This window comes from Eptesicus fuscus, chromosome 17 (genome assembly GCF_027574615.1).
Source record: "Eptesicus fuscus isolate TK198812 chromosome 17, DD_ASM_mEF_20220401, whole genome shotgun sequence".
NCBI lineage: Eukaryota > Metazoa > Chordata > Mammalia > Chiroptera > Vespertilionidae > Eptesicus > Eptesicus fuscus.
The window spans coordinates 60,994,579-61,009,709 of NC_072489.1; the positions used below are offsets into that span (position 1 = coordinate 60,994,579).

The 15,131-nt window shown below is 66.2% G+C and overlaps 1 protein-coding gene across 2 annotated transcripts in view; it reads right to left on the reverse strand.

The window, feature by feature from the left end:
* Nucleotides 1-10,751, reverse strand: part of HTRA1 (HtrA serine peptidase 1) — a 35,031-nt gene extending 24,280 nt beyond the window's left edge. The window contains exon 1 of one of the 2 annotated variants that reach the window (XM_054728972.1): nt 10,137-10,751. In XM_054728972.1, the coding sequence (XP_054584947.1) occupies nt 10,137-10,620 (484 nt within the window). In that variant the 5' untranslated portion in view covers nt 10,621-10,751. The remainder of the gene's footprint in view (nt 1-10,136) is intronic. The other variant, XM_054728973.1, reaches the window with a different exon arrangement.
* Between the last annotated feature and the right edge of the window lie 4,380 nt (nt 10,752-15,131).

Genomic DNA, 15,131 nt, shown 5'->3' on the forward strand with positions numbered 1-15,131 from the left:
AACCCTGCGCTGAGACCGCTAACTCGCTTCCTCTTTCCAACGAGGGCACAAGAGCAAGGAAACCTGGGGATTTTCCAGCGAGAAGGAGAACTGCCGCTTTCTCACACACACCGGAGGGCGTGCTCGGGCCTGGCCGCCCGGGGCAGCAGCCCAGGGAGCAGGAGGACAGGGCCTGGGCGCGGGGAGGCCCCGGTTCCATCCTCGGTCGGCCGGAGGCCTCCAGTGCCCCGTCTGTAAAATGGGCCAACTGCCTCCAGCATGAGCGCCACGGTCTGTTCCAGCTCCGCCATCCCACGAGAGAGCTAACCCCTCTCTCCCTCTGACCCCAACCTGCGGCAGCCAGGGAAGAGCAGGTGGCCTCTGAGAGGGGGCCCGGGACTCCCCAAATTCTGCAGGTGAGTCAACAGAGCCCAGCAGACAGGCCTCCGTGATGCAGCTCAGGAGTGAGCGCCGACCTAGGAACCAGGAGGTCAGGGTTCGATTCCCGGTCAGGGCACAGGCCCGGGTTGTGGGCTCCATCCCCAGTTGGGGGGGTGCCGGAGGCAGCCGATCAATGATTCTCTCTCATCACTGGTGTTTCTATCTCTCTCTCCCTCTCCCTTCCTCTCTGACATCAATAAAAACATATGTAAAGAGAAAAAATAAAGAAAGCAACCGTGACCTCCTGGCGTCACGCGGAGGACCCGGGAAACTCCCTGCCCGCAAACCGTGGGACCGGCTCCGAGTGCGGTTGCGGGATGAGGACGCGAGTGTCTCTCGGAGCCGCGGCTCAGGGTGGGCCCTGCTCCGGGACCTCCCGAGGCTGCCCATCAAACTGGAGGGAGCGGCCGTGGCCCCGCGGCCTTCGGAAACGCTGGCGACCCCCCGCTGACCTCCACTGCCGGTCCACGGCCTCCTCCCCGAGGGTCAGCCGCGGGAAGAACGCCCAACACTGGCCCACAGGCGCCCGGTGAACGCTCGGGGGTTTCCGGAAAGCGAGGCGCTGTGTGTCCACGGCACGTGGAGAGCAGGGAAGCGAGGGCGCCCGAAACAGTTCTCAGGAGGAGAAAACCGGGGGGCAGGCGAGCGGCTGCATCGGACACAGAAGTCTGAGAAGCCAGGACGCGCGGGGGAGCGAGCCACGGCACCCCAAGACCGAGCTGCCCACCCACCAGTGAAGTCATCGCTGCTGGTTTCACACACAACAGGCGACCCTGCAGCAGCCAGCACCGCCCGTCACTTTAGAGCTGTGACATCGGCGGGCCTCCAGCCCACGCGGTGAGCGGCTCCCCTGTCCGCTTTAGGCGCGGCGAGTCCGGCACCAGCCCACGTCGCCTCCTGGAGCCCTCGCCCCGGAACTTCAGAGAGAAACTTCCCACCTGCTTTCAACGCGTCCTCACGGGAGGAAACACACACACGCACATACACATACACACACACACACACACACATACACACACACACATGCGCGCGCGCGCACACACACACACACTCACGCACATACACATACACACACACACGCACATACACATACACACACACACACGCAGTGTTGATACGTTTCCACAATTATTGTCTAGGCCGGCGGCGTGGCTCAGTGGCTGAGCGTCCACCTGTGAACCAGGAGGTCAGGGTTCGAATCCCAGTCAGGGCACAGACCGGGTTGTGGGCTCCATCCCCAGTGGGGGGCGTGCAGGAGGCAGCCGATCCGTGATTCTCTCTCATTACTGATGTTTCTATCTCTCTCTCTCCCTCTCCCTTCCTCCCTGAAATCCATAAAAACGTATTTTTAATTAAAAAATTATTGGCAGAATTAGAATCACAGACACCTCCATGATTAGAGGAGCAGAGGGGGGACACCGTGTGTCCGGCTGCCCAGCGGGCGCTCCGCTCAGCATCCGGGGCCTCCCTTCCAGGTCGCGGCCCAGCCTCCAGCCCCTGGGGGGGGCGGGGGGGCAGCTCCCCACATCCGGGCCGGAGGGCGCAGGGCCGGGACTGCGATTAACAAGCCAACCCTCGCTCACGGCAAGAACAATCGAGCAACCCAATTTCTCGCCCGCGTTGATGGAGAGAGCGGATCTGGGAAACAGGACGCAGTGTGTTCGAGGGAAGAGATGAATCCTCCTTTATTCAGCGGGAACTGCATGTTCCCAAAATTCAAATCAGCCTGCAGAGCAGACGGCCCGAACCCGCGGCTCTTCGGGGCACTGTCCCAGTTCACAGAGCCCAGCGCACAACGGGGCCGCGATGGTCCCGGCAGCGGGTGGAGCGGGGGGCCCGGGGGCCACACCGGGCTGCACCCCGTGATGCCGGCCCTGCCAGCAGTCCTAGCTCATTGGGTCTAAAACCTGGAGGGCAGCCCTGGCCGGTCGGGCTCGGTTGGATGGGCATGGCCGGTGCACCAGAAGGTCACCGTTTCAGTTCCAGGTCAGGGCACGTGCCCCGCTTGTGGGTTCGATCCCTGGTTGGAGTGGGTACGGGACGCAGCCAATCGATGTTTCTCTCTCACATCAATATTTCTCTCTCTCTTCCTCCCTCTCCCTCCCTCTCTCTCTAAAATCAATTTTAAAAAACATATTAAAAACAAAACAAAAATAAAACACAACTCTAGCCATTTTGACTCAGTGGACAGAGTGTCGGCCTGCAGACTGAAGGGTCCCGGGTTCGATTCCGATCAAAGGCAGGTACCTGGGCTGCAGGCTCCTCCCCGGCCTGGGCTCTGGTCAGGACTCGAGCAGGAAGCAACCAATCGATGTTTCTCTCTGTCTCTCCCTCTGTCTTACACGCTCTCTAAAATCCATGGAAACATACCGTCGGGTGAGGATTAAAAACAGACAAACACTAAACACCAGAGTTTAGGTAAGTACTGAGAAGATCGCTCCTGGTCTAGAGCTGATGGAGACGCTGCCGGCAGCTGGCCGAGCCCACGGCCCCGGGCAGCCTCCAGGGCGGACAGAGTGCCCGCAGGCAGGGAGGCAGGTGCCCATCTCCCATGGGCACGGAGGGGCCTGGGCACGGAGGGGCCTGGGCACGGAGGGGTCTGGGCACGGAGGGGCCTGGGCACGGAGGGGTCTGGGCACGGAGGGGTCTGGGCACGGAGGGGTCTGGGCACGGAGGGGCCTGGGCACGGAGGGGTCTGGGCACGGAGGGGTCTGGGCACAGAGGGGCCTGGGCACGGAGGGGTCTGGGCACGGAGGGGCCTGGGCACGGAGGGGCCTGGGCACGGAGGGCCTGGCAGCTGGGTCCCTGCAGCTGCAGAGAAAAGCACGGGAAGGAGCGGCGTCACCTGCAGGGAGACAGGAAAGACGCAGCTTCCGTGTCAAACTGCCCGGGCTCAGGCCCAGGGACCGAGTCTCGTGCCAATAAACTGGAGTCGCAAGGACCGCCTGTCGTTATTCCTACGGCCCCACATGGAACGGGACTCCCGCCTGACCTCGCTGCCTCTGCACAGAAATAAGTAACAGTCGGAGGGTTCCGGGGGGGGGGGGGGGGGGGGGGGGGGGGGGGGGCCTTTCTCTCCTCTTCGTGAATCGAGGGGGAGGGACGAGCCTGGAGGCCCGGCCCACGCACCTGGACGTCCAGGCCCCCCCTCCGGCCGCCTCCCCGACGCCCGGAGTGGGAAAAGCTCGCCTACGCCAGGCCTCAGGCTCCGGCTCCCCCTGCCCCCCGCTCCCACCCCAGGTGCCCCAGCCAGTGGTGTCTGTGGGGCTGGGCCCGGGCGGCGATGGTGCGGGAACAGCCCGGCCGGTGAGTCCAGAGGCAGAGACTGACCCAGCGAGGCCGAGGCGTCGGTCTCACCCGATGAGCCTGTCAGTCACAGGCCCCGCGCCGCTGCGGCCTCCACGCCCGGGCCCAGCGCCTCCCCAGGGCCCGCGGCCTGCGCTCAAGGGGCCCAGCTGAGCCTCCCCCTCGGGCTCCTCGGCCGCACGTTGAACGGGCCTGCGTGCGCGGCCACGCTGAGCGGGCTCCGCGGCGTGGGCCCCTCCGCACTGCGCTGACCCACTTGGTGTGTCAGAAGTTTCCACTCCGCTCCCCGCGCGCTTTTCCCGGAGGCCCCTGGGGCCGGCGTGTGGCTGACCGTCCTCAGGGAGCCCTGGCGGCTCAGGTGGCGAACACGCAGCTCACTCTCCCCCGATAAGCATCTGGCCAGCCCGGCCGCCCAGCACAGGGCTCTGGCTCCGGGAGGAAGTGGAAAGCGAGCCCCGAGCCCCGGGTGAGCCACTCCCGCCCGCCCGGCTCCATCTCTGGCTCCATCCCCGGCTCCATCCCCGGCTCCATCTCCGGCTCCATCTCCATCATCTCCGTCTCCATCATCTCCATCTCCATCAGCGAGGGGAGGGGAGGCGGCCATCTCCCACATCCTTTCCCGCTCCCCCGAGGCCGCGTGACCTCAGACCCCTGACAGGCGCTTCCTGGTCTTTTCCTGACCGCGAATCCCATCAGGACAGACTCTTTCCGCATCCAGCCCCGCGTCCAGCCCCGCTTCCCGCATCACGGACTCGCTTTCTCCCGTAGACGGAGTCGGAGTCACCGTGGCCGCTGAGACGCCAGAGCGCCTTTGGGGCGGGGCTTTCGACACACCTGCTACCACACACACACACACACACACACACACACACACACACACGGACCTCGGAGCGTCACGCAGCCCGAAACCAGATGTTACCAAGGCCCTCGCGTCCGGACTCCAGAAAGGTCTGGGCCCGGGCGGTCCAGCCGAGGCAGACAGACAGACAGACAGACAGCGGTCAGAGGTCGCCTCCGGCTGGCAGATGGAGGGTGGGTGACTGCTCACGGGAGTGGGTCTCTTCCAGGAGTGAGGGGAATGTTCTAGAATTAGGGTGCGAGGCAGCGGCACCAGGGGGCGGGGCCTGGGAATGGAAACACACCCCGAACGGCACGCTCCTGGCTGGCCAAGCACTTCCACACCCAGGTGCCCTCCCACAGTCCTCCGGGGGCCTGGGGCAGCGCCATCACCCATGTCGCAGGCGGGGAAACTGAGGCTGGAAGCAGGAGCAACTCACCCCAAAGGCCCGGGGGCCAGGACCCAGGCTTCCTAACACCCTGCCGTACGGGAGACCCCGCTCAGGGCTTCCTGACGGACCTGGGGGACCTCGACACCCCTTCCTGGGACGGACAGGCCCCGCGGCAGGACAGCGCGAGGACACGTTGGCCTGAGGGCACTGGGAAGCCACCGGCCTGATCGCCGTTAAGGAACAGGCCCCCCAGCACAGCGGCACTTCCTGTTCCCACGGTCCGCTCACCAAGAGCGCCCGCGTCCCCGACCAGAAAACCCAGAAAACCGCCCAAGTCAGACCAGAATCCGGACGGAGGCTGCCCTGGGGCCAGCAGGGGGCGGAGCCAGGGGTCAGTGACAGGCGGCGGGGACACCCAGACAGGGGAGGTTAACCACAGCCTCCAGGTGACACTGGAGTGAAAGAAGCCCCCGGAGGAGTCTGAGCGGAGACAGGGGCTCCCCGGCCCTGCCTCCTCCTGCTGGGCCCTTGGGCAGTGCCGCTTCTCCGAGCTCCACCTGCTTCCTCAGTGGGACACGGGGAGACGGCTCCCCACCCCGTCCAGGAGGGCGATGGGAGAGAGGCTCAGGGGTTGAGCGTCGACCTAGGAACCAGGAGGTCAGGGTTCGATTCCCGGTCAGGAGCCCGGGATGCGGGCTCCATCCCCAGTGGGGGGCGTGCAGGAGGTGGCCAATTGATGTTTCTCTCTCTCTATCCCTTTCCCTTCCTCTCTCTCTAAAAAAAAATCAATAAAAAATGTATTAAAAAAGAAAAAAGAAGAACAAGGCAGGCCCATGACACAGCCAGCACCGGGCACGCCTCCCAGACGCACCCAAGGGAGGCAGCTCTTCAGCCTCTGTTCTGTGCGAGGCTGTCCTGGCGGAGCCCGGAGCCCGGAGCCCGGAGCCCGGAGCCCGGAGCCCTGCCCCCTCCGGTCCCCGGCCAGCGGAGCCCGTGCCAGGGAAAGGCCTGTGGCTGCCGAATGCTGAGCCTCCCTCCTCCGCGCGCAGCTGGCAGCCACCTGCCAGGGCAGCCTCGACCGACCGGCAGAGCCCTCCTGTCCCCCTTCCCCCCGGCCCTGCCGCGCGGCGCCTGCCCCTCGGAATGCTGGCACTGAAGAGGGGGCACCCCTAGTCACGGTGCGAGCTGACAGCTGCTGGACGACCTGCTGGCATCGTCCTGGGGCCCCCTGACAGGGAACGCGCGGGCAGGTCGCGCCAAACCCTAGGAAAAGACCAGCTCAGCACACGGCCGCGGCCGCCTCCAGACCCGATTGCACAACTGGTCACGACCAGCCCCCGAGGCCGCCGGCGATGCACAAGGCGCTGACTCACTCTTCGCGCTTGGAAACGCTCCGGGTCCAGCCACAGCCGAGCCCCCGGGACCAGGATGCGGCGGGGGACGTGACCGCCGCAGGGTGAGGGCCGGCTGCTGCCAGACTCGGCGGAGAAGTCTCTGCACAAAATATGCTTATTTGACAACTTGTCCAGGAATCTGACCTCCTCGCGCATCGGTGGCCGCCCTCGCTGCTTCTCTTCCCCGGGGCGTGACAAGCCTCTCGGGGGGACTTCCCAACGCGAGGACGCCAGGCAGGCCTGATTCCCATGGTCCCGGGGCTCCCGCGCCGTCTCCTGAGCCTCACGGACGCCAGGGGAGGCGCACGGGATGACGTTCGGGACGCCCAGGCAGCCCAGACTCAGGTCCTCATTCAAGACAAGTCACGGCCCGGCCGGCGTGGCTCCGTGGCTGAGCCTCGACCTGGGAACCAGGAGGTCACGGTTCGATTCCCGGCCAGGGCACGTGCCCGGGTTGCGGGCTCCATCCCCTGTAGGGGGCGTGCAGGAGGCAGCCGATCCGTGATTCTCTCTCATCCTTGATGCTTCTATCTCCCTCTCCCTTCCTCTCTGAGATCAATAAAAACATGTTTTAAAACATATTTTTAGAAAGTGACTGAAATGGCTGCACATCTCAGTTTCTCTTCCTTTTTCCTTTCTCCCTTCCCAGCGGCAGGGCAGGGACAGGTGGCGACTCAGGAGGGGCCTCACTCCCGGGCCCCGGGCTCGCGGAGCTGGCGCGTCACCGCTGTCCTCCTCCAGGGACCCCAGCAGCCACCACAACGCGGAGCGAAGCCCCAGGCCACGTGCACTTCAGGACGACCCTGGCTTCACCCACCGACCGTTGTAGAAAGGAAACGAGCTTCTCCAGAAGCCAGCGGCCTTCAGGAGGGACGGGTGACCCCAGGTCCTCAGCTGTCCCCCCGCCTCCCCCAGCGGCCTTCCCAGGAACCCTCGGCCCTGCCCAGCCCGATTCCTCCTCCGAATCGAGCCGCCAGAGCTATTCATTCGCTGAGAATACAAGCTCCTGGAAAGTCTGATGGCTCCGTCCCCGGCACGAACTGCGACCAGATCCCACAGCTCCGACCGGCTGGCGCAGAGCCCGGCCCGCAGGCCTGCGCCATCGCGAACGACCACAGTGAGCTCACGGCCCCCCACCATCGCTCCCTGGAGGCAGTTATTTTTTTAATATGTTTTTATTGACTTCAGAGGGGAAAGGAGAGAGAGAAACATCCATGAGGAGAGAGAATCACGGATCGGCTGCCTCCTGCACGCCCCCCACTGGGGATGGGGCCCACAACCCGGGCCTGTGCCCTGACCGGGGATCCAACCGTGACCTCCTGGTGCATAGGTTGCCGCTCAGCCACGGAGCCACGCCAGCCGGGCAGCGTGCTCTCTTTTGAAGGGCGACACAGTCCACCACCCAGAGACCCCGCACGCCTCCCGAACGCTGCCCGCCAGCCCAGGGACCTCCCTGCGGCACGCCCTGCATCCCTGTGCTCACTCTCCACTCCCGACAACCGCCGCAGGATCCCGCAAACCCTGGGCCCTCGTGTCTTGGAGGCTCCGTCCTCATCCCCATGCGGCTCCTCCTCCAGAGGCCTCCCCCGCAACCCCCACCCCCCCCTCCCACACACACACACACACACACTCCGACCAAGCCTGAGCCAGAGCAGCGGCCAGCTCACCTCCTCAGTGACGGCAATGACCTGCTGTGGCCGGCGGCAGCGGGTTGAAACCTTGGCTCCAGGCTCCTGCCCTCGGGGGCACCTCCGGGAAGCCGAGGGCCGCATGTTAGCGTGTTAGCCTAGCGTGTTACCCTAGCGTGTTAGCCGGCTCACGGGTGGAGAGCCGAACCTCCCATTAGGGAGCGACTAGATGGCTGCGTCTCTCAGGCACCTGTTTCCTCCTTCCTTCCTTCCTTCGTTTGTCGGCCATGCCCAGCGCCTCCTCTGAGCCAGGCAGGCGGACGGTCGGTCGCACGGGGGGCAGGCACACTGCGCGCGGAGCTCCCCACACATTCGCAGGGAGAGGGAGGGTGGACACAGGCCGCACCCCTGCCTCTCCTCCCCCTCCAGGCCACGGGGCACCTCCCTGGCGGGCCACTCGCCTGCCCCCGGGAGCCTGCTGCGGCCTCAGGCCGGCGGGAGAGGGCCTGCCTCCCCACCCCACACGCCGACTGTGGCACTGCCGGGCCTGAGCGGCTAAAGGACTCCACCTCCCTGGCCATCAACCAGGTGCCTGACGGGGCCAGTTACTCGGACGGGCGCAGCGAGACCACAGCAGTCACGGCCGCGCAGCGCTGACAAAAACAGGCCATGTGCTTCCTAAGTCGTCACCTCACCCCGAGGCCACAGCAGCTCACTCCGCGCCCGGGTGTGCGGCGCGTCCCCTGCCAGGCCCGTCCCCTGCCAGGCTTCCCGTGAGCGGCTCTGGTTCCGGAACATCCGCACACACCGCGCAGCCCGCCCGCTCCGCCCGCCCCGGGCTCTGGCCAGCAGCCTGGGTCCCTCCCGCCACCTCCTCACATGTCCCGTCGCTGCACCACCCTAAGCAGGGTTCTGCTCGGGCTGATGCCTGCTCCGGCCGGATGCACTTCCCAGCCTTCTGGAAACTTCCTCCATCCTGCCCGACGCGCCTCACCGCTCTGGGCTGAGCTCCGGGCCCGCGTGCTCTGCGTAAGGCTGTCTGGGTTCAAATCCAGGCTGGTGGCCTCGGGCAAGGAGTTCAACCTCAGTCCTCGTGCACATGGGCACGCAGACCCGTCCTCCTGAGGGCCCAGGCGCGGCACCCCGGCACGAGGACGGGGCACAGGGTAGGCACCCGCAGGCGTGCGTTCCCTGCCCATCGGGTCCCTGCAGGTCACGGCTCTGAGGGTGGGCACCAGGCCCCCCTGGGGAAGAGACCCTCCCCGTCCTCCGGCACCCACTGGCACCTTCCTCTCTGCCAGTTACCTTCCCAGAAACCCCAGACAAGCCCGGCCCCCCGCCCCTCGGCCCCCTCCCTGCACTGCCCGCGGCCGCAGCGGGGACACGGCCAGGCCAAGGTCCCGTCTGTCCCCTACGACCCGCATTGCTTTCCACCCGGTCTCTCCTCTGTCTGGAGGGAAGCCTCGCTCTGGAAGGGAGAGAGAGAGAGAGAGAGAGAGAGAGAGAGAGAGAGACTGCCCTTGCCCCCCCTCCAGGAGCCCCGCTTGTTGACAGGAAGATGTGTGAGCGGGACACTCTCTCTGCCCCGCACATCGCCTCCCCTTCCGATTTCCTGGCCCAGAGGCCGGAGGCCGGGAGGCCGGGCGGGAGGGGGGGCGGCTCCTGGGGCGCCGGGCAGTAACCCCCGCGGGGCCGGAGCGCATCGGGGTGACCTGGGCGCCGGGCGGCGACACGCTCCTTCCAGATGAAAAGGTGCAGAAGCTGTCCCGGCAGGACCGCGATACAGTGAATGGGGGGCTCATTGTAAGGGGTTTGGGGGGGCAGAGAGGTCGAAGGGAGGAGCGCCAGGCACGAGCCCTCGAGGTCCGAGCAACCGGCTTCCTCCCACCGGCGCGCACCTCCCCGTCCCCCCTTCCTGCCTGTCCCGACCGGTCCCCGGTGCCGGGTGGCGCCCCCCGGGCACCCAGCAGCCGCCCTCCAGGCGGGACCCTGTCACCCGGACTCAGGACCGAGCGCGCGGGGCGCCCCCTGCGCACGGAACCCAGACGGCCGGTCCAGACGGAGGGGGGCGCCCGCCGCGCTCCCCTGCCTCTCGGGGTGCCGTCGGGCCGCGGGGCCGGCGGGGGGGCGGGCCGGCGGGGGGCGGGGGCGGCAGGTACCTGGGCCGCAGGCGCCGCGCTGCAGGACGAGGACGGGCGGCCGCTGCAGGCTCTCGGCGCGGCGGCTGGCGGCGCGCAGCTGGCACGGGTTGGCGTAGGTGTTGGCGTCGCTGCCGCACACGGGCTCGCCGCTGGCGCACACGCAGAGGCCGGGCTGCGCGCGCCGCCGCACCGTGGCCGAGGCGGGCACCCCGAAGGGCACCACGCACTGCAGCCCCTCGCCGCACGGGCTCTCCTGCGGGCCGCACTCGGCGCCCTCGGGCGCGCCGCACACCTCGCAGCAGCCGCAGGCGTCGCGGACGCGGCCGGCCTCGCAGGGCCCCGGCGGCCGGGGGCAGCGCTCGGGCTCGCAGCGCTCGGGGCAGCCGGCGGGGGCGGGCGGCGGGCGGCCGGCCCGGGGCAGCTGCGCCCAGACGGGCGCCGCGAGCAGCAGCAGCAGCAGCAGCGGCAGCGGCGGGAGCGGCGGGGCGCGCGCGGGCTGCATGGCGGCTCCGGCTCCGACGGCGGCGGGAGAGGCTGAGAGCGGCGCCGGCGGGACCGCGAGGGACGGCGAGGTGCGAGTGCGCGGCCCGGGCCCTGTGCGCGGCGAGGAGCCGCCGGGACGGGCACGGCGCCCGGGGCGGGGGGCGGGGGCGGAGAGGGGCCGGCCGGGGGCGGGGGCTGGACGGGACCGCCCGCGGGGGGGGCAGGCGGGCGCCGGGCGGGGCGGGGCGGGGCGGGCCTCGCGGGGCTGTGCCCTGGTCTGCGGGTCCCGCTCGCTCTCCTTTTGCGGGGTCGCCCCTCGCGGCTCTTAAACTGGAAGGAGACGCTGCGGAGGGCACCCTGCGGCGGCCCAGCCGGACCCGCCCTGCTGCGGGGCGGGGCGGGGCGGGAGGTGGCGGCGAGCTGGGGCGCAGAGCGGGGCCCCGCGGCCTGGGCCCGGGCAGCGGTGCGGCGGGCGGCGCCCCGGGCCTGCGGGGATCCCGGCCCCCGTCAGCGGGGCTCGGCCGGAGCGGGGATTGGGGCACATCCCGGTCCGATCCTCCGGCGGAATCGCTCGGGACGGCGGTGGGCGGAGCTAGGGGCGGGGGGGGCTGTGAAGTCTCACCCTCGGGATGATTTATAAACATTGTTGTTTTTCAATAAAATGGCTCGCCTTTGCGCTTCCACTGGGGTATTTGGTGCATCTTTGGGGACAGACGTGAGCCACCGGGAGGGGCAGAGGGACCTGGAGGAGGGTCTCCGAACTGGGCCGCCCTCAGGCCGGGCCCCAGGCCACATGGGCCGGTGGGCTGAGCCCCACGCGAGTCCCAGGAAGAGCGCAGAGGAACGGAACCGGCGCCCGCCTGGATCTCTCCGCCCCAACATGTCCACACCCAGGAGCTGCTGCTGTTTAACAGATTTGTATGGACCTCAGACAGGAAGGGGGAGGGAGGGAGAGGAGCATCCATGAGGAGAGAGAGTCACGGACCGGCTGCCCCCTGCACGGCCCCCACTGGGGATGGAGCCCGCAATCTGGGCCTGTGCCCCGACCGGGAATGAACTGTGACCTCCCGGTTCCTAGGTCGGCGCTCACCACTGAGCCCGCCGGCCGGGCTGCAGGGCCCTCACGGCAGGTGCTGCTGAGCCGCTGGCCTGGGGACCCCTCTGGGTGACAAGGACTAAGTGTGCGTGTCCCCCGTCCCGTTCCTTCTCTGCTCTCACTGGGGGTGCAGGGGGTGGGGCCAGGCTGCAGAGACCCCCAGGGCAAGTGTGGGGCTGGGGTGGAGCTGGGGGCCAGTGCGGGGGACAGAGAGGCCCCTGCTCGCCTGTGCTGAGCAGGAGGGACTCGGTGTCCATCGGAAGGGACGTGGCCAGACCCCTGCCGTCCCTCCTCGGCCGCAGCCGGTCCCGGATGGAGAAGGTGCCGTGCTGGGGGCGGGGGCGCGACGCAGTGACGCAGGTGCTGCCATCGGCTCAGGCCGGGGGAGGAGTCCGGCTGGGACACCCCAAAACTCTGCCCCGAAGCCGATGGCCGCAGGCAGGGCCTTCCACCCGGTCACTGGCCGAGCGAGGTCCCTGCTGCCCCCGAGCCTCGCCCTGAGCTGGGCGGACCCTGATCCAGTTCCGTCGGTGACAGGATCGGTGACAGGATCGGGTCGGCGCCGGGTTCCGATCTGGGTCACTTCACGGCGGGGGCGCGGAGAGCGGGTGGGGCGCTGCTGCTGTTTAAAGAAGAGGCTGAAGGACTTAGAGGTGAAAGTCCCTCGTTTCCTTTCATTCCCGAATGTTCCCGAGGTGGAGAGACACTGAGCGGGTGCGGCTGAGGTGCAGGGACCCCGGGTTGAGGGTAAATGAGGGTTTGGTCCTGGCTGCGCAACTTTTCTCCAAACCTAAAGGGGTTTCAAAGTTAAAAATAAACAACTTTTTAAAAGGAAAACAGGCCTGGCCAGTGTGACTCATTGGTTGAGCGTTGTCCTTGCACCAAAATGTCGCCAATTCGATTCCCGGTTGGGGTGTGTGCGGGAGGCAACTGATCATTGTTTCTCTCTCCCTCACTCTCTAAAAAAAAAAATCAAAAAAATTTTAATGATTATAGTATTTTTTAAAGGAAAAAATACCCTATCAGTGAATCAAAAACTTAAGAGAAGGCCCCCTGGGCCACGTGACCCCTCAGGGAGAAGGCCGTATGTGTCACGTGACCGCTCAGGGAGAAGGCCCGAACGTGTCACGTGACATCAGGGAGGGCCTGGACCACATGACCCCTCAAGGAGAGGGCATGGCTGGATCATGTGACCTGGACCACGTGACCCCTCCGGGAGAGGGCCTGGCTGGATCATGTGACCTGGACCACGGGACCCCTCAGAGAGAGGGCCCGGCTGGGTCACGTGACCCCTCAGGGAGAAGGCCCGGCTCGGCCACGTGATCCGTCACCAGCAAAGCAGGACCACAACCAGACAGCACTGCACACCGGGTCTCTGGCCAGGAGCACAGGTCCGGGTCAGGCAGAGATGACAGGATGGGGAGAGGGGAACGTGGTGTGGCCACTGGACAACGGTCTGGCCAGCCCTCACGTAGACAGTCACCACGGGACCCAGCAGGCCACGCTCGGCACCTGCCCGAGAGAAGCAACAGCACGTGGCCACACAGAACCGCGCTCAGAGGCTCAAAGCAGTATTTCCCCCCAAGTCCAGTGGCTGCTCCCCAGCCAGGAAGAGAGGGACGCCGACCATGCCCCAGCGTGGCCACCTCGGACACATCCCCTCAGAGAAAGAGCCAGGCACAAAGGCCACAGTTCGTGACTCCATTCACACGAAATGTCTGGAACAAGAATTTACAGAGGGAGGGAGGGAGGGAGGGAGGGAGGGGGGAGGGAGGGAGGGAGGACTGGTGGCTGCTTAGGGCTGGGGTGAGGGCAGAGGCATTGCTACAGGGTGGGGTTCTTTTAAGGTGATGAAATGTTATAAAATTCATTGTGGTGGCGGTTGCACGTATTGTGAGCACACTTAAAACACTTTCACAGTGAATTGCATGGTATTTGAATTCCATCTCAGTTTAAAAATAAAAACCCCTCGGGGTGCAGCTGAACACCTGGTGCCAGGTTTTCAGGGACCCAGGGACCCCGGAGCCGCAGGCTGAGCCCACAGGCAGGCCGCTGCCTTGTAGTGACGTCATGTGGATACGTGTTTACACGCCTGTTATTCCCTGGCCAGGGCGACTCCTGAGAGACCCAGCCCTTCACCCAGCCAGTCTGTTCCGATGAACTCCCCATCGACGTCCCAGGGGCTGGGCGTGGCCTGGAGCCCGGAGCCTGACTGGCCCGCTGTGCCACCCCCGCGGCGGGCACGGGCCGCCTCTTGGTCCAGTTAGAAGCTCGCAGTGGGAGCAGGTACAGCTCTGAGGTTAACCCATGTTTATCTTGATTTTTATTTCCTTTCTTCCCTGAAATTGGTTCCATTTTTTTTTTAAATATATTTTTATTGGTTTCAGAGAGGAAGGAAGAGGGAGAGAGAGTCAGAAACATCCATGATGAGAGAGAATCATTGATCGGCTGCCTCCTGCACGCCCCCTACTGGGGATCGAGCCTGCAGCCCGGACATGTGCCCCTGACCGGAATCAAACCTGGAACCCTTCAGTCAGCAGGCCAACGCTCTATCCACTGAGCCACACCGGCTAGGGCTTGGTTCCATTTTTTATGTGACCTCCAGCTCTCAGCACTCCCAGCGGCAACGGCCCAGCTGAGGGGTCAGGGTGCCAGGCCACATTCTCCCGGAGGAGAGGGTTAGGGTGTGGTCTCTGCAGCCGTGGCGATGGCTCGGTGCTAGGGCAGGGAGGGCCTCAGTCTGGAGCCAGCTGCCAGCGGGGGTCATGCTGGGCGGGGTCATGCGGGGCGGGCTGGTTTCTGCAGTTGTTCTGGGCCTGGGGCTAACCCCCCGCGGGGGCCTGGGTGTTACCTCTAGTTTGACTGAAACTGTCTCTGTGACCCCCAGGCCCCCAGGCTTCCTCCTAGGATGACTGGGTGCTGAGTGGAATGTGGCCCTGAGGCTAGACACCTACGTGCAGGGGAGAGGGAGGTGGCGGAGTCGGGGTGCCGGGTGGGGCCAGGCTGAGTCACAAGAGAGGAGAAAAGGTCACGGTCGAGGAGAGAAGCGACGAGCACTGCAGAATCGCTGGTCCCGGGCAGCCCTTGGCCCCGGCTGGGAATTGGATGCGGCCTTTCTCCTGCAGGGGAAGCCCTGGCCGGGCCCCAGCGATGTGTCCGCACACGGCTAATGCCTGTTCCACCTGCAGCCTACAGACAAGATCGCCCCAGGCCACGCTGTGGTGTCAGCACAAATCCCAGGACCAGGGAAGCTGGGCTGGAGGGGGTTGGAGTCAGCCCCGCCCGGGGCCTGTTGCCCGAGCGGAGGGGAGCCGCCTCCTGGGGGGGAAGCTGCAGAGCCAGGAGGAGGTCTCAGGGCCTGAGGCCGGGGAGGAGACCAGGGAGGGAGCTATGGTGGGAAAACTGCCTCAGGACTTGAGGGCAAAGGGGGCCAC